The sequence below is a fragment of the Glycine max genome, chromosome 11 (genome assembly GCF_000004515.6).
Source record: "Glycine max cultivar Williams 82 chromosome 11, Glycine_max_v4.0, whole genome shotgun sequence".
Taxonomy (NCBI): domain Eukaryota; kingdom Viridiplantae; phylum Streptophyta; class Magnoliopsida; order Fabales; family Fabaceae; genus Glycine; species Glycine max.
Window position 1 is genome coordinate 29,399,803 of NC_038247.2, and position 24,052 is coordinate 29,423,854.

Below are 24,052 nucleotides of genomic sequence, written 5' to 3' on the forward strand. Positions count from 1 at the left end.
TTTACTCTCTGGTAATCGATTACCAGATTGTTGTAATCGATTACCAGTAGCAAAATGTATTTGAAAAAGTTTTCAAATGAATTTGCAACGTTCCAATTGATTTCAAAAAGCTGTAATCGATTACAATGTTTTGGTAATCGATTACCAGTGCCTTTGAACGTTGAAATTCAAATTCAAATGTGAAGAGTCACATCCTTTCACATAAAAGCTTTGTGTAATCAATTACACTAATTTGGTAATCGATTACCAGTGATTGTTTATGAGTAAATCAAAAGATGTAACTCTTCAAATGGTTTTTGACTTTTTCAAATTGGTTTTAAGTTTTTCTAAAAGTCATAACTCTTCTAAATGGTTCTCTTGACCAGACATGAAGAGTCTATAAAAGCAAGGCTTTGATTTGCTTTTCAATACACTTTTCCAATCAATCTTATACAATCCTTTACAAGCCTTGAATCTCTTTGAACTTCTTCTTCTTTGTGCCAAAAGCTTTCCAAAGTTTTCTGGTTTTCTAAACCTTGAAAACTTATGCTATTCATTCTTTTCATCTCTTCTCCCTTTGCCAAAAAGAATTCGCTAAGGACTAACCGCCTGAATTCTTTTTGTGTCTCTCTTCTCCCTTTTTCAAAAGAACGAAAGACTAACCACCTGAATTCTTTTGTGCTCCCTTCTCCCTTGTCAAAGAATTCAAAATGACACAGTCTGAGAATTCTTTTGATTCTTCCCTTTCCCTTATAAAAAAGTGTTCAAAGGACTAACCGCCTAAGAATTCTTTTGTATCCCCATTCAGAGAGTATCAAAGGTTTAACCGTCTGAGATCTTTGTCTTAACACATTGGAGTGTACATCCTTTGTGGTACAAGTAGAGGGTACATCTACTTGGGTTGTTGATTGAGAACAAGAGAGGGTACATCTCTTGTGGATCAGTTCTAGTGGAGAGTACATCCACTAGGTTCAAAGAGAACAAGGGAGGGTACATCCCTTGTGGATCTTTGCTTGTAAAAGGATTTTTACAAGGTTGAAAGAAATCTCAAGGACCGCAAGTTGCTTGGGGACTGGATGTAGGCACGGGTTGTTGCTGAACCAGTATAAAAACTCTTGTGTGTTTGTCTCTTTCTTCCTTACTCTTTTACTTTCCGCTGTGCATTTTAATTTCCGCTTTTACTTTTGGTTAAGTTTCTCTTCCACTCCTTATTCTCTTAATAACATAAGTAAAAGCCTTAGAAGAGTAATTTTTAATTAGTAAAGGTTTAGGAATAATTAATTCAACCCCTCCTTCTTAATTATTCTGAGGCCACTTGATCCAACAGTTGTGGTCAAGCAATTGTTATTCTCAGGCAAAGCAGTGGACAACTCCATATATTAGTAGAATGCAGCAGTACACAAGCTTGATGTCATTCAAAAGACACTATGTCGACCTAAATGAAGACTAAACATGCATTGTTTATGTAATTGTATTCATTATGCGATATAATTTGTTGTAAGCCATTAATAACCAATTAATATTATTAAGTACTCGTTTCGTTAAGAAAAAAATTGTTGGTCAACAAAAATCAATTACGCGTGTACAATACATCGTTGTCATAATTGACAACACATAATGACATGCATGCGTATTAAAGTTTGAGCGCGATACCACATTGACTGACTTGACTACACATTCTGAAGGAAACATAAACACGAAACAAGTTCACGTGTGTCTATTATTTTGTAAAAAAAGTGAAGCAATCTGTCGGTGAGAACCATGTATATATATGAGACATGGCTAATAAATCACACATTATCTTGCTTTCACATAGTCTCCCAACTGATACACAAAGTATGACATTTTTAGGAGAAACTAGCAGTTAGACGATTGTCAACTCAAGGTTGGTTTCATTTTTCCAAATGGATCGATTATTCACAATGATACTGGGGTTTACTTCCAAACTTCGACTCCGGTGCCCATTCGAGTACCAAAACAATGATTTTGCAAGCCTAAAAATCAGAATACACAATACCCTTCAGCTATCCGATAAACAATTTTTGGATGAAATTCACTACCGGTAGCCATTCACCATACAGGTAACCAAATTCGCTTTCAGTGTATGAAATTGATAAATGATGACGATGTCAACACAATGTTAATGTGTAATGATCAATTTTCTTGTGTTGGTCCGATTGAGTTATTATGCACCGTTGGAAGAACACCAGATGGAATAATAAACTTACTTCAACGCACTATGCCCGTATCATGACGCGATCCTGTATTACAACGGGAAATGGAACATGCCACCCAGAACAAATTTGTTGGATGCGCGTTCATAGGAAAAAATCCAAAGAAATTTCAAATTCCTTCCACATGTACCATCGATGAACCCTGAAGGATTTAATAAAACAAGTTGCACCTAAAGGGATTCCCCCTCTTAGAATTCATGAATCACAAACGGTAAGACTATTGTTTTTCCGCCAACTAGGTCGCTTTGAGTATTCAGATAAACTTATAAAATATGAAATAAATGAGCTGAACCAACGATGAAGTGCTGAAGGTGTTACTACAGTCTAACTACTGGAAAAAATATGGACCAATAGAAATTTTAGCTGTCTTTACTAAATATGTTGTTCGAAGACGAGGTACTGCGACATCGCTAAACGACTGAATGCATGTTATTTTTTGTTTTTCATGTAACTTTATTTGTTTACGGCGTGTTTAAATTCCATAATAAAGTTGAATGTGTTGTTTGAATGGTCCAAATATAATTTATTTTAATTGTTTGACCTTCAGACCTTAGCCATACTTAGAAGGGTCCGATTCCTATTTTTTTCGATTTTGTGCCTCTTTTCTGAGGTGTAATTCGCTTCATATGTGCCTTCGTCGTCAGCCACCGAGAAGCACGTGGGGACATCTCTTCGTACGCATCATCTGTGACGCACTGATGCACACTCGGAAAGTGCTCATAGATCCAGCACTACAAAAAAAATGAGGTTAACATAACATAAAAACATGTTTAAATCTTAATCCAATGTAACATATTTAAAAACACAAAATTTACCTGTAATAAAGTCAAGTACCCCACAATCTGCCGTGTCATGGTCCTAGAAGCTTCATCTAATTGGTCATACATATGAACCAGCGCGGCAACTCCCCAGGCATAACCACCACTCTGACCCAGGTCGTGAAAAGCCTCTAGATGCACCACATGAACATATGTTGCACTCTTGTTAGCAAAAAGAGTGCAACCCACCAGGTGCAACAGATAAGCAAGAGCTGCTACAATCCATCGTCGTGCCTCGCATCTCATCTCATAGATGTCTCGAACCCATCCCAGCCGTACATATGCCCCGCGTGATCGTGTTGTCTCGGCTCTAGCCTTCTCAGCAGACACCTCAAGCAACTCTATCAACAAAAATATCGCCTCGTCCACAAAAAGAGCATGAAAGCTATGGAAGGCGCCACTGATAGGCAAATGGAGGAGTGACGACACATCATCCAGTGTGATCGTCAACTCTCCTACTGGAAGATGGAAGGTGCTGGTCTCCCTATGTCACCTCTCCACAAATGCGGATATAAGTCTAGGATCGCCGGTTACAACTGAACACCCGATCAATGGACTTAATCTTGTGGCAGCAACCAATCCTTCAATCTCAGGCACTGGCCTCCCAATTAATGTCACCTTCCTCCCATGCGACACCAACTTCAACTCAGGACGTTCCTGAATTGAAGTACAAAGCATTCCAAATATACAAATATAAAAAAAAATTAATGACAAACAAATCAACAATAAGAAATAATTAACAAATTAAAATACTTGTCCACTCCAAATGGCATGTGCAACATGGTCGCAAATGAAGTCAGCACTGATGGGTCACGTGGCCCACCTGGGAATCCCTCAGCATCATCAGCATGTGACCCCTCACACCATCATCAGCCTGTACGTCCGCAGTCATCTCAGGTGCATCCTCAGCCATATGAGGGACATCCTCAGTCATGTGAGGAACATCCTCGATCATCTGATGAACTCGTTGCCTACGGGCTGATGCAGTAGACCTACGCCTCTCAGGAACATCAATTGCATCATGCTCATCCTGTCTATCTCTGCCTATAACCCTACCTATAGCACGACCTAAACCTCGTGTTTAACCATGATCTGCAAATCATGTAGAACACGTATTTTTTGGGTCAAATAAATATTCATATAATTATTTCAAAACATACACAACTTTCTTTATAAAAATAAAACAAGTTTATTTATAAAAAAATAAGACTAATTTAAAAAAAAATTCAAAACACACACAACATAATTTATAAAAAAAATAAACAACTTCATTTATAAAAAAAAACACAACTAATGTAAAAATAATTAATTAGTAAACATCCACAACTTAATTTATAAAAAAAAACAACTTCATTTATAAAAAAAAACACAACTAATTTAAAAATAAATAATTAGTAAACATACACAACTAAAATTATATATAAAAATAAAACAAAAATAATTAAAAAAATTCAAAACATACACAACTTAATTTATAAAAATAACCAACTTCATTTATAAAAAAAAGACTATTTAAAAAAAATCCAAAACACACACAACTTAATTTATAAAAATAAACAACTTCATTTATAAAAAAAAAACACAACTAATTTAAAAAAAATAATTAGTAAACATACACAACTAAAATCATATAAAAAATAAAAAAACAATTAAAAAAATTTCAAAACATACACAACTTAATTTATAAAAATAACCAACTTCATTTATAAAAGAAACACTAATTTTAAAAAAAAAAATTCCAAAACACACACAATTTAATTTATAAAATTAAACAACTTCATTTATAAACAAAAACACAAATAATTTAAAAATAAATAATTAGTAAACATACACAACTTAAATTATAAAAAAAACAACTTCATTTGTCATAAAAAAACCAAACCTAATTTTTTTTAAAAAAAATTCAAAAACATACACTACTTAATTTATAAAAATAAATAACAACTTCATTTATAAAAAAAACAATATTCTTTTAAAAAAATTCAAACTTCCGGAAGAAATGATTCTTCCGGAAACTTTTTGGAATAACCAAATGGTCATCCGGAACAAGTTCTTCCGGAAAGTTTCCAGAAGAAGATTCTTCCGGAGGACCCTTTGGTTCTTCTAGAAGAACCCTTCTTCTGGAAATTTTTCGGAACAACTTCTTCCGGAACTTTCGGAAGAAGGGTTCTTCTGGAAAGTTTTCGGAAGAGGGTTCTTTCGAAAGAACCAACTGTTCGAGGTCCGTGTTTTCACAATTTTTTCCGACGATGTCTTCTACCCTAAGGTTCCACTATCCTAGGCTAAATGCTACAAGACCATTGGACATTAAAGCGGAGGGGAGTTAGGGGAGACTAACCTCGAAGGCAAAAATGCAGCAACGACGGCTGGTCGGAGCAGAAGAAGAAGGTGCGGCTCGCGGGGAAGAAGAAGCAGCAGAAGAAGAAAAGAAAGAAGGCAAAGGCAAAAAGGTGGGGTCTTCCGGGAGGGATGTGCGCTTTTTTAAATTTTTACTTAAAGGGCAAAATGGCTCATTCACTAAATTGCTGGGTGCACCAGCAATATTGTTGGGTGCACCTAACATGTCCCTAATTCAGATTTCAAGCGATCTCCCCATTAGATAAAAAAAAAGTAATTTAAATTTTACTATGTCCTATCAAATCCAAATTTATGAATGAAACATTTTTAGTAAGAAGATATTAAAATTTAAGGTAATTACATTTATAAAATATTATAAATATATCTTTTTAGGGGTTAATTTTGTTGTGAAACTCCCACACCAATACATGCATTAAAAAAACGTCATCTTAGAAAATATTAACACATACACAATTGATAAACATGAAAAATCTCATAATATGATTATTATTTAAAAAAATATTATATAGAAAATACTTACAGAGACACACATGAGTAAAATTTTGTATAATTTTTTCTTCAATAGATATTTTTACATTTATCATTATATCACATCATGTTCAAAATCGATCAGATAAAAAAAACATAATAATAATGGGCTACATAAATTGATTTTTCATTTATAATGATAATTAGGAGATACATTATTTTTTTTACTTTCATATTTTGGTGAAGGATCCAACTCACTTTTTTTTAAACCCTTTCATGTACCTCATTATATTCAAACTTAAAATTTTAAATTATTTAATGTAAAATAACGTTTAGTATTCATTAAAACTTATTTATTTATTTTTTAATTTATTTTATTTATTTGTTTCTGAATTTGTGTAACCTTAAAAATTTATTTGTGGTGTTAAATTGATAGAGAAATACAAGGGATTGAAACTTACTGTTAAAATTCAAAATATACTTCATATAATATTCTTGTATATAAAATAATGTTACTGAATTATTTATATGTTTGTTTTCTTTTATGAGATGTTTGGTACATGGGAAGAGTAATTGAATTACATATTTATTTCAACAATTTAAATACATTTAACAACACTTTGTAACTAAAATTATTATTTTGTTAACGGTAACACATGCTATATTACTTTTATTAATTTGATTTTTTATTGTATTATTTATATGTCAAAATAAATAATTGAATAAAAAAATTGACTTTTATTTTGTTAGAGAACTATATTAATTAATAAAAAATTACCCAAATAGCAGGTGGTCTCCCCAATAGAAAAAAAATAGTCAGAATTTTATTTTATCCTGTCAATTTCAAATTTAAGAATGAAATATTTTAGTAAGAATGTATTAAAATTCAAGTTAATTACAATGGTAAACAAATACAGATGTATCATTATATGAGTTAATTTTATAGTAAAACTCCTAAATCAACAAGTGAATTTTTGTCTGGAAGAAGACGTCATCTTGTACATATTCTATAAATATTAAAACACACAGTTGATGGTAAATACAAAGAAACTCTAAAAAATACAAAAAAAAAAATATATTATAAAATCTACATATCGGGTTAATAAGACGTCATCCAAATTGATATTCAATCTAATTGTGTTGACTTCCTTTGAATTATTTGCAGCACACAATTCATTCCTCAATTAATGTGACCTCTCCGCATGCCCTTCCCAAGAAAACAATACAAATAAAATTTTGATAATTTTGTCCTTGAGAGTTGAGAGGATGCTACCATTACTATTCTATCACAAAGGGTTCAAAATCAGGCGAATGAAAAAAATTGTTGAATAACAATGGATTACATTAATTTGTTTTATATTTAGTGACAATTACAATGTATATAAAAAAGAAATTAATATGTATTAATTATCTACTCATTAAAAAAGAAACGTAAAGCTTAATTTTTTTACTGCCGATAAACGTTTTCTAACTTTGGCCATCACACCTTAATTATCAATTTCCATTAATTGCAAATTAATTTTTTAAACTCCAGCCTTCACAGGTTAATTCGCAATTACATTAATTGCTAATTCCAAATGAATATAAGATACACACCGTCTATTCATGCAACACACTTTTTTTTTTAACATCATTAATGAAAAACTAATTTTTCAAAACTACCCCACGTTAATTTTCAAAAGGAATATACTATACTTGTTTTGCCTTTTCATCCAGCACACCTTTTTTTTTAACAACACCAATGTAAAATTGCTTTTTTCAACTACCTCCACTCTTATCCTTTTATATATATAAAGATAAGTCTTTCAATATGTTATTTTTAATTTAACATGATTTTTTTTTGTCTGAAAACAATTTTAAATAAAGTTTTCAAAAATAAACCATTTCATTTTTTAAAATAGTTTAGTTTTTAAGTATTGCTGGATAAAAATTTCTATAATGATAACCAATTAAAAATCATTTAACTTGTGGTATTGACGCATTAGTGTAAAGTTTGCTGTGAGGAAATGATCTGTAAAGAAAAAATCTGTGTTGATTTTATCCGGTGTAAAAAATTTTAAAAGTTAACCGTATATATTTTTTATAGTAATCTTATGATATGATTGCATTACAATATCTTTTTTATCCATGACACTTCATAAGCCTAAAGTTCGAGGCAATATGAAAGTTGTTCTTAGAATACTCCATTTTTTAATTACTTCCAACAACAACCTCTTGTGTAGTGTAGTCCGCTATGCTGTTTCCTTATCTGCGGGTGTGCGAGAAAGAGACAACATATTTCATTCTTCACTTCAGTAGATAAAGGAGTAGCTACTATTAACAGAAGATAAAGGAGTAGCTAAGAAGTAATGGTGGCTTCTGTCTCTTCACCAAGTGGTTTAGGATCAGAATCTTGATTGAGCCTTGAGTGTAAAATAAATCATTTGAATGCGAATGAATTAATGTTTGATGCTTAAGATTTTTTAGTAATACTGATTTTAATAGTAACATCTCTTGCAATGCCTAATTAGAACAAATTTGTTTATTGGGAACAATTACGTTAAAGTTTCAGGTAGCAATTTAACTCACTGACATGAAATTTTATGTAATATGACGTCTACATGAAACGGGGCAAGCATTGGTTAACTTCTTTCATGTTGGAATATCATGCCAAAGCATGTTGGTGAGAAAGATCAGACACATAATAGCAGTGGTGATAGTAACAATTTTACATCATTTTTTCAAGGATATGACATAAGAGATTACAGTGTAGGTGAAAAACAAGACTACAAGTGAAGGAAACTTCCAATGTGATTATGTAAAGAAACTACTTTCCAATGTACAACTTAACCCACTTTTCAGCGCAGAGTTCCCACAGGCCTCTTATATGTATACAACATAGACACTACAAGGAATGCTATCAAGTTCACCACACTTAGCAATGCCAATAGCCAGAAGAAATAATCTATGTGACCGAAGTTCAGATTATCAGGTATCCACCCAGGACGTCCATTCCTAGTGGTGATCTTTGTCACAATTGTCACAAGAAGAGAGCTCAAGTACTGTCCGAGAGCGACGGTGGTGAGTGAGAGAGCAGAACAAAAACTTCTCATGGCATCAGGGGCTTGCTCATAGAAGAACTCCAACTGACCAATGAAATAGAAGACTTCTGCACAGCCTATGACGAAATATTGAGGAACCTGCCAAAATATTGTCATTGGTATCTCCTCAAGTTGATAGTAATCATGCCTCCTCACCATTCTAAGCCTTATGAGCTCCAATATTGCTGCTGCTACCATGGAAAATATGGATATGAAGAGGCCAATTCCCATTCTTTGGAGCTGAGTTAGGCCGTTTTTGTACCCGGTGAACTTTCTAGCAATTGGCACAATGATCCTGTCATACACTGGGACCCAAAATATGACACTGAGGGTGTCAAAGATTGAAAGTGAAGCTGGTGGGATTTTGAAAGTGGAGTTGCCAACACGAGTGTCCATGGTTTGTCCTTGCAACACAAATAAGGTGCTCATCTGACCATAGACAGTGGAAAATATGATGCCGGTTGCCCATACAGGAAGTAATCTTAAAATGGATTTCAGCTCTTCCACTTGAGTTACAGTGCAAAGTCTCCAAGGGTTTGTTGATTCCTTCACTTTATCTGACCGTGCTAGCACTGTTGCTTTGTCAAAAAATCTATTACACACAATAGGAAAAGTGAATAAAAAAATTTGATAAGTCAATATGCTAATATGTCTAACGACAAAACTTAGATACAGTTTTTTAATTACTTTTCATGCTGTTCTCCAAGAATTTAAATTTCATCTCGGTAATCTGTGTTATAAAAGTTTACATTAAAGATTAACGTAGATTACTGAGATGAAACTCTAATTTTGATTTAAGAACACCACCAAAAGGTACTTAAGGAACTGCATCATGTTTTGTCGAATGTCCAGTAGATCAAAAGAAACCAGCCCTTGTATAATTTGCTAGGATAATATTTTTTCAGTTTCTCACTGAACAATTGAAAAACTAGTGATCATAAGATTGTCCTATTTTGATATGATAGCATGTGAAATGGCATGAATGTGGACTAAACTAATTAAAAGCCCCCTGCCTCTCTATACTATATAATGTAAGTGTGACTTCAAAGTTGCTTCTGATCGAGTAAGTAAAAAACTACTACTTGGTAATCTAGAAATTTGTTGTCATTTCTTAATTTACCTTAACTCATCTGTGTGATCAAGCTTTCGGCTTCCTTTTATAGCAGACTCAGTTTCAGCAGTCTCATATAAAAGTGACTCATCAGCAGGTACTTCAACCTTGTACTTTCTTATGGATGCCACTACCACCTGACAGATTCTAGTGAGGGCACTGCCTCCAGGCTTCTGATTCCTATACAACCTAGTGCCTGAAAAGAAACTCACCACGGCAATTGCCATGGCTACAGCAGGAATACCAAATCCCCATCCCCAACCCACATTATCTTGTATCCAAACTAATAGAGAAGATGCAATAAGAGCACCAATGTTGATTGAGAAATAGAACCAATTGAAGAAAGAACTCTTGTGTTCCTTCTCAGCAGGGTCAGTGTCATCAAACTGATCTGCTCCATAGGATGAGACACAAGGCTTAATGCCGCCGGTGCCAAGAGCAATAAGGTAAAGAGCTAGGAAGCACACTGCACTCTCTAGAGTAGTAGCATGACAGTTTTCATCTCCATGTCCATGACATGTTGGTTTTATGCCAGGAACTGACGCAGACAATGTCAACAGTGTCATTCCCTGATGCAGTCAATTTTTAGATGTTGTTTGACAGGCAAGAAGTTACAATTTCACAAAAAAAATAAAATAGACCAGTTTGCACACATTATTGTTATGTTGATTGACTTCACCTCATGAATTCGGGAACATTTTATTGGGGGATCTAGGGAAGATGAATATGATATGAGATACATATACAATACAAAGTTTAAATATAATTATTGTGATATTCTAATTATTTTGACATAAAATTTAAAAAATAAAAGAAAAAGTTATAAAAATGTATCAACAAATATTTGAAATGTCTATGCAGTTTCATATAAGAAATTATTACATGATTTAGGACCACTACATGTATATGGTCCTGACCATTCTCTACGTGACATGTAATAGAATTTTCCAATTTAAAAGACAAAATCAATAAAACTTAATTACATTTCATGTGAAAATTGGTCTAGACCATGATAGTTTCTAATCATGTAATAATTTCTACCGATATAGATATGTATCTGACATGGTTAGAACACTAAAGGTTTAGAAATGTCTGTGCTTCAGGTGGAAATTCTCTTTCTTAATTTAATTTATTTGGAATCATTGTTAAATGTCAAAGTGATGTTATAAGCTACAAGGAAACTTTCAACAAAACCCCAGTTTCAGTGCCCACTCGATGAATTCCAAATCCATATCCCTTTTTCAGCAAGAAGTCTGCAGTCATAGACAAATTGAAGAGACCATACTCACAATAGCATAAATTATTGAAAAAACAGCAATTGTCCAATATCTTCCAAGGTAGGAATCAGCCAAAAATGCTCCAACCAATGGTGTGATATAGCAAGTTCCACTCCAATTAGAGACATTCTTGGAAGCAATAGCACTATGCTGATGTAGCCGCTTCTTAAAATAAAGCACCAGGTTTGTGCTCATCCCATAATAAGCCAATCTTTCACAACATTCATTTCCTGCAAATAGAAGCTTGAAATGATAAATAATTCACACACAACACAGTTCACACACATCACATCACATCCCACCTTGGACTTGAACAAACACAACAATTACCTAAGATAAAGGGGCAGGCTTTCCAGGTTCCAGTTTCCTTTTTATTAGCTGGATTTCCACAGTAATCTACTGTTCCATCTTTTGTGTAACCATCATCCTCTGCCATTGTGATTCAAAACTAGTACACACTGGCCAATTGTTCACTTGCAATTGCAACCAACCAAGCAGCACAGAAATTGACAAACTAAAACACCAACAACAGAAAACAACAAATTACTAATAAAGGTCAAAATTGAACTCAGTTAAAGAAAAAAAAAAAAACAATGCTTTTGAGCAATTCAGTTATAACTAGGTCACAACACTTTGCGGGTCTTTGGCTAAAGAACAAAATTCCAGAAAGCAGTTTTTGATTCTGATGTTGAGTTATATTCAGTTCCTTTAAAAAGAAAGCAGTGTATTCAAGAATAACAGAAAGGTTCAAGATTCAAATACACGAATCCATATATCAGTATAAGTTAAAAGAAAACAAAAAAAGACTTTAAATCTGACTGCAACCACTGATAAAATCTCAGAAAGATAAACCCCAGACCAGAACACAAGCAAATAATGGAATCAAAGAAGCGCATCTCAAACCTTAAGCATAAAAAATAGAAGAAAAAAAAGTGAATCTCTAACTTTAAAGTTGGCAAATTAGCAAGCATCACCCATCATCCAGAGAGATGTAATGAATAATGATAATGGTGTATATATATATATATACACATTTGATGCAGTAATGATGGGTACCTACTTTTTGGTTTAGCCGGCCATGTATCTTGAATAGGAAAAAAAAAATGGTACTGTAACACATTTTTTTACACCTTTTTAAAGCATATTTTCATGGGTTAAAATTGTTGTCAAATATTATAAAATTATGAGCACAATTTATTAAATGAAGTGAGATTCGTACAATTTAAAAATTTATAATGAAGTTTAATTGATAATAAAATAATGTGTTAAGTATGTTCCTATCATTTCTCGTGTTGGATCAGTTGGAGACTATTGACTTGTCTTACGTGTAATAATGTGATCAAAGAAAGATGCAAGTTGTCTTTATTATTGGGAAATATCCAAGTCTCACATCCGCTGTCTCAATCCTTGGACTCATGGGGTTGAGTTAGGCCATCTCTTTCAAATTCTAAGATGATATCAGATTGCTTAGGGAAAGATCTTTGAACCTTTTTCTTCCTTTCACATAGGCCCTAGCGCCGTTAAGTCCCTTTCTTTTTCTTCTCCATCACCATGTCTGACTCAAAATCTATCTTTCACCCTGCTCTTGCTGTCTCCAACATCAAGAATCATGTTCCAATCATTCTTGAGATGGAAAATGTCCAATACGCGACATGGGCTGAACTTTTCAAACCCCGGTGAGCCCTTTTTGCTCGATGTCTCTCTCAAATCCCTTCTCTTACCTTATCTCTCTCTCAAATCCCTTCCCTTCCCTTCCCTTCATCTCTCTTATTTCTTTTTCTTCTCACCGCCATGACGGACAACAAGAGTTCTTTCCATCCGGCTCTTGCGATTTCCAATATACGGAACCATATCTCCATCACTCTTGAAATAGAGAATGTCCAATACTCTACATGGGCGGAGTTTTTTAAAATTAATGCACGTTCTCATAAGGTCCTTCATCATATTATTTCTCCTGCCAACGGCAAAGAGAAGGTACATGCGTTTGAGGATGAAAAGGAATTATGGTCGACTCTTGATGCTACGGTTCTTTCCTGGCTTTATGCAACCATCTCCAATGACTTGTTGCATACAATTATTGAACCCGATGCCCCAGCCATGGATGCTTGGAATAGGTTGAGAGATATTTTCCAAGACAACAGACATTCCCGTGTGGTAACTCTTGAGGCCGAATTCTCCAATACTAAGATGGAGAATTTTCCAAATGCTTCGGCATATTGTCAACATCTCAAGTCCCATGTTGATCAGTTGAAAAATGTTGGAGCACCGGTGTCGGAGAGCCGCCTCGTCATTCAACTTGTTTCGGGTCTCACAAGTGCATATCGAGGTGTAGGGACGTTAATTCGGCAGAGTGCTCATCTACCTCCGTTTTATTTGGTTCGGTCAATGCTCACACTTGAGGAAGCTAGATCGGCAATGGTGGCTGCCTTACAATCCGTTTATGACTCAAATTCCTCACATTCGGACCAACAACACCGTGGGAAGCCGTCTGGATATCACAATAATTCAAAAAAAATAAAAAATTCAGTGGCAGTGGTCCTGGGTCCGGTTCAAGACAGTTTCAGTGTTCGTCGACCTCTCGCTTCAACTGCGGGGGTGTGATAGAATATATGATACGATATTCTATCAGTATTCTTAGCCTAGCTAATCAATTTGTATTTGATAGAATATATTATTAGAATATATGATAAGATATTCTATCATTATTCTTAGCCTAATTTTACACTTGTAATCCTTTTATATAAGCTAATGATGCTTAATAAAAGGGGAGAGGAAAATATTCTTTCCCTCACCCAAGCCAATTGGTTTTAAGATGAAATCTAACATGGTATCAGAGCATGCTCTGATCCCGGGACCTCACCTTCGCTTCTGCTGCGATGAACACCCACCATTTGTTGTTCACGCACCAAGCCCAATAAATGCTGGGCGTGAAGGTGGTGTGTTGCGAAATACCCAAGTCCCATATCGACTGTCTCAATCCTTAAAGTACAACTTATATATTTGTAGGCCAACTTCACTTAGTGTCAATTGGTTTTAAAATAAAATCTAACATTTACCACGTGAGTTTGGGATTTACCCTCTTTCAGTTGTAAGATACATAGTCCTCATTAAATTATGCTATTGGTGTCAGCTATGGTTTTTGATTGCTCAGTCAAGCTTAACTATCTGGTTTGTGATGATGTAGGCCATGCTAGTGTGCCATAGTGGAAACACAGCGGTGCTAAAAGCCAAAGCAGAATTCCCATTATAGTTTATAAAATGTTTGTTTCTCAGACAAAAAAACCAGGCACGCGTTTTAGGACGAGTTTGGTTGTGTGGAGGGTGGAATATAAGAAAATTCAGAGTAAATATTTGAATTAAGATAATATGATGGAGGTGCGAGATCACATTATTTTTTAAAAATCTCTCTTCTCTCTTCTTGTCAACCAAATCAAAGGTTAGTGTTTTGAAAAACAAAAAAGTGTGGGAAAATATAGCTTCTTTTGGATAAGCTTTCACAAAATTGCCACCGATGGCATATTTAAATAAAGTTTTATATATAAACTTATAGGAAAAGAAAATCAAAAGAAAAATATTTTTTCTTATACATGAGTTTTTCAAAAGGTAACATGAGAGAATTTTATAAATTAATTTATTCATAAATTAATTATAATTTTTGGGAGGGGGAATTATTTATTTTTATTTTATTTTCTTCTCTTATGAGTATTTGCAAAAAAACAATTGTTCAAACATTTATAATTAATGAGAACATAATCCATTGAGTTTAAAATCATCTATACTATATACATATGAAAATACTATAACATATGAAAATGTTTTTCAAAAGAAATGTTTACACATGGCATCCTCAAAAGCTCTAAGCAGTAAATTTATTTAATTTTTTAAAATAAATTCATTTGATATTAAAAGACACAAAAGTCATATATAATTGTAGTTATAATAATGAAAGTGATTAGCAATTATTTATAATAATAATACATGCATGTATTATAATTTTTTTCCTGCATGTGTATTATACTTGTTATTAATATTAATATTATTAATAAACCAATTGTTCATTAACATATGCAAGGAATAAAAAAACTAATTGTGCACATAATTATTTGCATGCAACATAAATTTAAGACAATTATTACATTAAAAAATAAAAAAATCATCTTTATAGTTTCTTTTGATTAAGCATAATTTTATAATTACTCTTGTACGTAATCGTGAGAATTATTATATCCATTTTTAATTCAAACAAAATTAAAAAATAAAAAGCAGTCAAGGAAAAAAATGATAAAATAATGCATCTTCAAAAATAATATTAATTTTATTGATTTACATATTAAAATACATAATTGTGTGATAAATTCTGTTATTATGAATTATCATATGAATTAAAGGTAGTTATAATCAGTTTATATTTGTTTTTTCATGGATCACAAGTCAGGGTATCTTTTGACTCATTGTAATTCAGCAGGTAAAAAAAAATATTTTAAATATTTAACATGAAATACTCAATCATTCTTTTTTTAAAATATTTAATTAGTTTAAAGTAATTAGGAGTAATATATATTTTAAATAGAATCATTAATAACATTAATATATCGTGATTCAAAATTACAAGGTATTTAAATTAATATAAAATATAAATAATTTATTGACTGAACTTAAATTTAATTCTTATTCAGTCAAAAATAAATTTAATTCTTATTTTTATTATTTTCATATCTTTTTAAGATATAAATTGAATCTTCAACTGACTATATATATTACACAACAATAATTAATAATTTAAAATTGTTATAAATTTATGATACATTATTGATATTTAGAGCAAAAATATTAATTTTAGTTTATAATTCCTAATTCCAAATTTTAAAAGTTCTTATATGTTAAAATCTTAAAATGTCTTATATCATTTTTCAGAAACTTACATATATGATGTGAATGACATATGTAGCTTGAATTACAGTTTTAATTTAAAAATACATAGTTAAAAATGTTGTTTTATAAATATTTTATTTTGATATTTTATTATAGCTAGAATCTCTTAATTAGTTTAGATTGTTTGCAATATTTTTTTCAATAATTATTTAAATTACCAACTTAACATATAATTAATTGTTATTTCTCTCATTGTATTTTTTTAAGTCTATTAGATATATAATCAACTATTAATAATCTATCTATACATTATACGCATGAAAATGTTTTTCAAAAGTTTACATGTGACATCCTCAAGAGCTCTAAGAATTAATTTTATTTGAATATTTTTTTTAAAGAAAATTCATTTGATATTGAAAAACATAAAATTTATAAAAATAATAATTATAATGTAATTATAATAATTGATTGCAATCAGGTTGGCAATTATTTATAATAATTATACATCCATATATAATGTATTATATATGCATTATATTTATTATTAATATTAATATTATTTATAAACCAATTGTTGATTAACATATGCAAGTAATTAAAACAACTAATTGCACACATAATAATTTATGCATAATTACTTGTATAAAAAATAATTTTTAAAAAATTATAACATTAAAAAATAAATAAAAAATAATTTTTATAGTATTTTCCGATTGAATATAATTCCACAATCACTCTTATACGTAATCATCACAATCACTCTTATACGTAATCATGAGAATCATTGCATCCATTCTCAATTCAAACAAAGTTAGAAAATAAAAAGGTGACCAAGAAATGCATTTTCAAAAATAATGTCGATTTGATTGATTTATATGTTAAAAATACATAATTTTCTTTTTTTTATTGAAAAATACCTAATTTTATGATAAATTCTGCCTTTATAAATTGTTATATGAATTGAAGGTAACTATGATTAATTCTTAATTTTTATCATTTTCATATCTTTTAAGATATAATAATCAATTGAATGTCCAACTGATTATTTATATTACACAATAATAATTAATAACTTAAAAATTGTTATATTTATCATACATTATTGATATTTAGCACAGAAATATTAATTTTAGTTTTTAATTCCTAATTCAAAATTTTAAAATTCATATATATTGAAATCTTAAAATGTTTTATATCATTTTTCAGAAACTAAAATATATGTTGTGAATGATATACTTGTTTGAATTAAAGTTTTAATTTACAAATATATAATTAAAAATGTCATTTTATAAATATTTTATTTTAAATTTTTATTATAACTAGCATCTCTCAGTTTAGGTTGTTTGCAATATTGTTTTTCTATAATTATTTAAATTACCAACCCACTTAACATATAATTAATTATCATTTCTCTTATTGTATTTTTTTTAAAGTATACTAGATATATAATCAACTATTAATAATAGACAATAATAACTAAATGATTAAAATAGAAAAAAAATTGCAAATAAGTTTTAATAGAAAAGCCTAAAAATTATATATTTAAAATGTATGTTATAAAAGTATTTAGAAATAACCTTTACTGGTACGTACGGCACAGGTCACCACACTCTAGTTTATATGTAGAACAATATTTTCTTTTAAGAAATTAATTAGAATGTTGCCTTTTAATATATGACTAGCTTTTGACGCATGCAATGCACGAGATAAAATTTATTTTTATAATTATATGGTGATTTTATATCAAATAATATAGTTGTAGAAAAAAAAAGAAATATTCAAGTTTTTTATTGAATTATTTGCTTTGACATATAATAAGTAAAGCATTACAAAACAATTTAATTTGATAGAAGTAAGATAACATGTGTTATTACAGGATAATTATTGTTTATTGCAAGGGTTGTAAATGTATATAAATTGTTAAAACAAATATTTCTTCACATACATGTAACTAAAAATGTTTGTTAGTATGCAATATTTTACCTGATTTTTTCCTCCAACCAAAACTATCATTCCGACTGATTAAAGGATGTTAATACTTTTGAAATGGAGCAAGATCGTTTTTAGAGTGAGATTATGTAATAATAGGAATAAAGGAATTAAAAAATAAATAGGATTAATTCTGTTAGTTGTTATTTTTGTTTTGTTAGTTGTTATTGTTGTTTAGAAAACAAGTTGTTTGGATTCTGATATTATAAATAGGAATAATTGTACAAAATTTGGGGATGAATAATACAATTAGATTATAGCGTATCCTCTACAATTCTTTCTCTTGTGAGGTTGAGAGTGAATGTGTTGGAGCTGTGAGTTCCACCTTTGACATTGGTATCTTGGGACATTTGGGATGATGGTGACAATGAAGGAACTTGAGACCCGCATGGAATCATTTGAGTAGACATTTACAGAGGCGCAAGAATCAACCAATAAAACATTAGATTTGCTGTAGAAAACGTTGGAGAGTCTCGTTTCATCCATAGCATCCTTGAATGGCGAAAAGATCAAATCTTGACCGATGAAGACAACGATATAGATACTCCAGATTTTGGTCGATCAATAGTGGAACGCGTGCAAATTCAATTCCCTACATTTGATGGAACAAACTTTCGAGATTGGAGAGCAAAGCCTTCTCATGGCAAAGACATTACATACAACAACCTAGCTTCAAGGACAAATCGTGGGAACAAATTTTACAAGATATGGCTTATTGATTTGATGATAGTGCATTTGGTGATCCTATAGAAGAGTTATCGAGATTGAAACAAGAAGGAGATTTGGGTGAATATTTGGAAGCACTTGATTCTCTGGTGGCTCGTGTAGGGGTGTCCGAATCCATGGCATTAAGTTTTATTTTTTTTTGTTAGGACTGAAAACAGAGTTGGAAAAATCAATAAGGGTCCACAAATTGCAGTCTCTGCAAGAAGTCGCACATATTGCAAGATTGCAAGAAGAAATTCTAAAAGAATTGGAAAAGAAGACGTGGTAGAAAAGAAAGGGCAGTCTTATTCGCAAGGTCGTGGTCAGTACCTATTAATTCACAGAGGAGCCAGTCCATCACGAGTCTGCAACAAAATCATCATATGGATTCAACGTTGTCACCAGCAATGGCTGATTCTAAGGGTAACACATCAACTTCTATTTCTAGGAAGGAATTTAGTGACAGGTTTGCTAAAGGATTGTATAGGTTTTGTGGGGATAAATGGGATAAAAATCATAGGACAAAATGTAAAGTTTGGGGTAAGCTAAATGTTATTTTCTCTGCTCAAGAAGAAATAGATGCTGAGATGATGTAGAAAAATGATTCTGAAGATGATCAAGCAATAATAGATAGCAGTATAGATATGATACAAGATGTAGATGTCCACATCTCCCTTAATGCGTTACAAGGCATAGTAGGTGGCAGTACCTTGCAACTTAAAGGATTGATAAAAAAGTAGAAAGTGTCATTTTAGATGGACACGGGGAGTATGCATAATTTTATCAGTGACAAGTGGATAAAGTTGCTTGGGCTGAAAACTCAATTTGTCAAGGACTTTCTGGTAATGGTTTCTTCAGATAAAAAACTGTTGATTACTAGGAAGTGTGAGCAAATAACATGGAAATTCAATCATTGTGCATTCACAACGGACTTCTTAATATTGCCTAGCAACAACTTTGGGATCATCTTAGGCATGCAGTGGTTCAGGACACTTGGCGAAATATGTTGGAATTATGCAACTCTTACAATGAGATTTCAACATCAAGCCCAAGAAGTGACATTGCAAGGAGAGAACCCTTGTGCAGAAGTTCACAAATTGACTGGGAAGCTCAAGTTGGTACAAGGTAATTGCATGTTGTTTGGTTTGTATGATTCAATTTTGCTTAGTGTTACAAATACATTGGAGCAGGAGGCACTAACAGTAGAACAACAACACGAGCTCACAACAATTCTGCAGCAATTTCAACATTTATTTGTGGAACCTACACACCTGCCACCTAAAAGGAAATGTGATCACAAGATCAATCTAATCAATGACACACCAGTTTGCTCGATTTATTGGCAACAAGATTTATAAGGGAAAGCACTAGTTCTTATGCTTCTTCGTTGTTGTTGGTAAAAAAGAAGGATGAATCTTAGGTGTTGCATAGATTTCAGGAAACTTAATGCATTTACCATAAAAAAAAAAAATAAGTTTCCTATGCCACTAATAGAGGAATTGCTAGATGAATTAAATGGGGCATGTTATTTTTCTAAATTGGATCTTAGAAGTGGGTATAATCAAGTAAGAATGGTCGACGAGGATATACATAAGACAACATTTTGAATGCACAGTGGACATTATGAGTGGGTTGTGTTGCCCTTTGGTTTGTGTAATGCCCCAGCCACATTCCAATCACTCATGCATGATATCTTTTGAAGCTATTTAAGGAAGTTTATCTTAGTATTCTTTGATGACATCCTAGTTTATAGTAAAACTTGGAATGATCATGTGGAATGTTTGACGATAACATTACAAATACTGGAGGAAAATGGCTTGGTGGTCAACTATAAAAATTGCAGTTTTGGAAAAAAATAAAATTGCATATTTGGGCCATGTGATTTCAATTCAAGGGGTACAACCAGACAAAGACAAAATTTCAGCAATTCAACAATGGCCAACACCAACAACAGCTAAAGAACTAAGAGGATTTCTTAGACTCTCTGGATATTACAAAAGGTTCATATGGAATTATGGGAAGATTATAGCCCCACTAACAAAATTGCTTAAAAAAGAGAAGGCATTCTAGTGGACTGAAACAACTGCAACTGTATTTCAGAGCCTTAAACAGGCGCTCATGTCTACACCAGTGTTGAGGTTGCCAGACTTCAAACAAACCTTCACCATTGAGACTGATGAATCTGGAGGAGGCATTGAGGTTGTTCTGCTGCAAAATGGACATCCTATTGCTTACATCAGCAAGGCAATGGGGCCTAAGTACAAGTTGTTGTCAGCTTATGAGAAGAAGTTTTATGCAATTTTGTTTGAAGTAAAAAAATGGCAACGCAACTTATGGGGACAACATTTCATCATAAAGACGGATCAAAAAGCTCTTCAACACTTATTATTGCAACCTCCGACTACTTTGATGCAAAATTGGGGTCTACAAAAACTTATGGGCTTAGATTTCAGCATAGAATATAAAAAAGGGAAGGAGAATTTGGTGGCAGATGCATTGTCGAGGGTTGGACATAATGCAAGTATAGCAGCAATATTACACTTTTCATTTCATTTAATGATTGAAGCTATTGAGTCTTGGAAGGCAGATTCAAAATTACATAAATTGGTGGACAAGATGAGACTCACACAACAACCTCATAAGCATTTCACTTTTGATGGTACGTTGTTGAAAAGAAAAGGTAAAGTGGTCATAGGGGCTCAACAAGACTTAATGTGGAAGCAATGCTTTCCAAGATTATTTTAATGATGCCAAAGACTCAAGTCAAGAATCAAGAGTCAAGCAAGTTTCAAGAATCAAAGAGTCGTTCAATCAAAGCAAGTTTTAAGAATCAAAGAGTCATTCAATCAAGATTCAAGATTAAAGTGAAGATTCAAGAGAAGACTCAATTAAGATAAGTATTAAAAGAGTTTTTCAAAATATTGAATAACACAATTTTGTTCAAGAGAATTTTTCAAAGAAAAATCTTTTACCAAGAGTTTTACTCTTTGGTAATCGATTACCAGAAGACAATAATCGATTACCAGTAGCCAACATTGTTTTCAAACTGATTTACAAAGCTGTAATCGATTACCATAATCATGTAATCAATTATCAATGTTTTAAAATGTTAGATTTCAAGTTTCAAGAGTCACAACTTGTGATAAAACATTTTCAAATCATTTCAAACTTGTGCAATCAATTACACAATACTTGTAATCGATTATCAGTGTTTCTAAACGTTTTGATTTTCAAATTTAAACATGAAGAGTCACATCTGTTGATGTATAATCGATTATACTATGATGGTAATCGATTACCAGTGACTTATTTTGAAAAATAAATTACCAAAAGTCAGAATTCTTAAAGTGACTTGTTTCTGAAGATTTTTTTCAAAAAGTTACAACTTTTAAAGTGACTAGTTTTCAAAAGAGTCACAACTTTTAAAAGTGACTAGTTTTGAAGAAATTGCCAAGAGTCATAAAATTTTAACTTGAGTCATCAAATGACTATAAATATGTGACCATGACACGAATTTTAAAAAAGATGAATAACAGATTTCTTTCATTCATTTAAAGCATTCTTCTAAGAGATTTTGTTCAAAACTTTCTTTATTCAAGAAAAGTTCATTGTCCAAAAACTTGTGCTATTCTTCTTCTTCATTCTTTCTCTCTCTTGCCAGAAGAATTCAAAGGACTAACCGCCTGAAAATTCTTTTGATTCTTCCTTCTCCCTCTTGCCAAAAGATTCAAAGGACTAACCGCCTGAGAATTCTTTTGATTCTTCCTCTTCCCTTTAAACAAAAGATTTCAAAGGACTAACCGCCTGAGATATCTTTTGTTTCCCCTTACAAAGATTCAAGGGACTAACTGCCTAAGGATTCTTTGTCTTAACACATTGGAGGGTACATCCTTTATGGTACAAGTAGAGTGTACATCTACTTGGGTTGTAATACTGAGAACAAGAGAAGGTACATCTCTTGTGGATCAGTTCAAGTGGAGGGTACATCCACTTGGTTGTTCAAAGAGAACAAGGGAGGGTACATCCCTTGTGGATCTTTGCTTGTAAAGGATTTTACAAGGTTATTGGAAATCTCAAGAATAGGTGGTTGCTTGGGGACTGGACGTAGGCACGGGTTATGGTCGAACCCGTATAAATCTTGTGTTTGTCTTCTTCCCTACACTCTTTACTTTTCTGCTGTGTACTTTTATTTCTGCTTTACTTTTGTCTAAGTTATTGTTTTTGTTCTTTACTTCCTCATAACTTAGTAGTAAAGCCTAATTGAATCTAGTAACATTAAGAAGGATAAATTTTTTATTAGTCAAGACACCTTCATAATTAATTCAACCCCCCCCCCCCCTTCTTAATTATTCCGAGGTCACTTGATTCAACACTTAAGAAACAAAATATTAAGTCATTTTCATGATTCACCCATTGGAGGACATTCGGGAACTGAACTCACTTATCGAAGGATTAAGGAGCAATTTTATTGGAAAATATTACAAAGGGAGGTAAAGAAGTGGATTAAGGAATGCACCACTTGTCAAAGATTCAAATCAATAAATCAGTTACCTGCAGGGCTTCTTCAACCTCTACCTATACCGGATAGAGCATCGAAGTCAATCTCTATGAATTTCATCACAGGTTTGTCGTAGTCTCATGGGATGAGTGTCATATTAGTAGTGGTAGATAGATTTACTAAATATGCCCATTTCATAACTTTAGGACATCCATTCAGTGCAACAAAAGTAGCAGAATTATTCATGAACACAGTTGTGAGGTTGCATGGATGGCCAGAGGAAATCATTTCAGACAAAGATACAATTTTTTAAGCACTTTCTGGACAGGTTTAATGCAGTCACATGGTGTTAAATTGTTAAGATCCACAACCTTCCATACACAAACTAATGGATAGATTGGGAATCTCAATAAATCCCTAGAAGCTTATTTGAGATGTGCTACTGGAAATATGCCCAAATAATGGACAAATCATTTAGCAATGGCAGAACTATGGTATAATACCAAGTTTCATACAACCACCCAAATGACACCTTTTGAGGCCTTATATGGGTATGTCCCTACAAGTCCTAATTTGATAGACAAGGGAGAAACTCTAATTGAGGCAGTAGATTACACTGAAGACAAGAGAGCTGATTGGAAGAATGTTGCAAGAAAATCTCAG

The 24,052-nt window shown here is 32.4% G+C and overlaps 2 protein-coding genes across 4 annotated transcripts; one reads left to right on the plus strand and one right to left on the minus strand.

Moving 5' to 3' along the window:
- Window positions 1–8,461: 8,461 nt before the first annotated feature.
- On the minus strand, window positions 8,462–12,349 carry LOC100816253 (protein NRT1/ PTR FAMILY 8.2). 3 transcript variants are annotated; one of them, XM_006591138.4, is made up of 5 exons: window positions 12,229–12,349; window positions 11,656–11,839; window positions 11,338–11,555; window positions 10,058–10,617; window positions 8,462–9,529 (listed from the first exon to the last, which is right to left on the minus strand). In XM_006591138.4, the coding sequence occupies exons 2-5, from the start codon at window positions 11,759–11,761 to the stop codon at window positions 8,695–8,697; spliced, it is 1,719 nt and encodes a 572-aa protein (XP_006591201.1). In that variant the 5' UTR covers window positions 11,762–11,839; window positions 12,229–12,349; the 3' UTR covers window positions 8,462–8,694. The 3 variants fall into 3 exon arrangements, with proteins under 3 accessions (XP_006591201.1, XP_014619592.1, XP_025980229.1); XM_014764106.3 differs by having other exon boundaries at window positions 12,271–12,346; XM_026124444.2 differs by having other exon boundaries at window positions 11,656–12,325.
- Window positions 12,350–13,116: 767 nt separating this feature from the next.
- On the plus strand, window positions 13,117–13,926 carry LOC100815715 (uncharacterized). The gene has a single exon (XM_006591578.1). The coding sequence runs from the start codon at window positions 13,117–13,119 to the stop codon at window positions 13,924–13,926; it is 810 nt and encodes a 269-aa protein (XP_006591641.1).
- The last annotated feature ends 10,126 nt before the right edge of the window (window positions 13,927–24,052 follow it).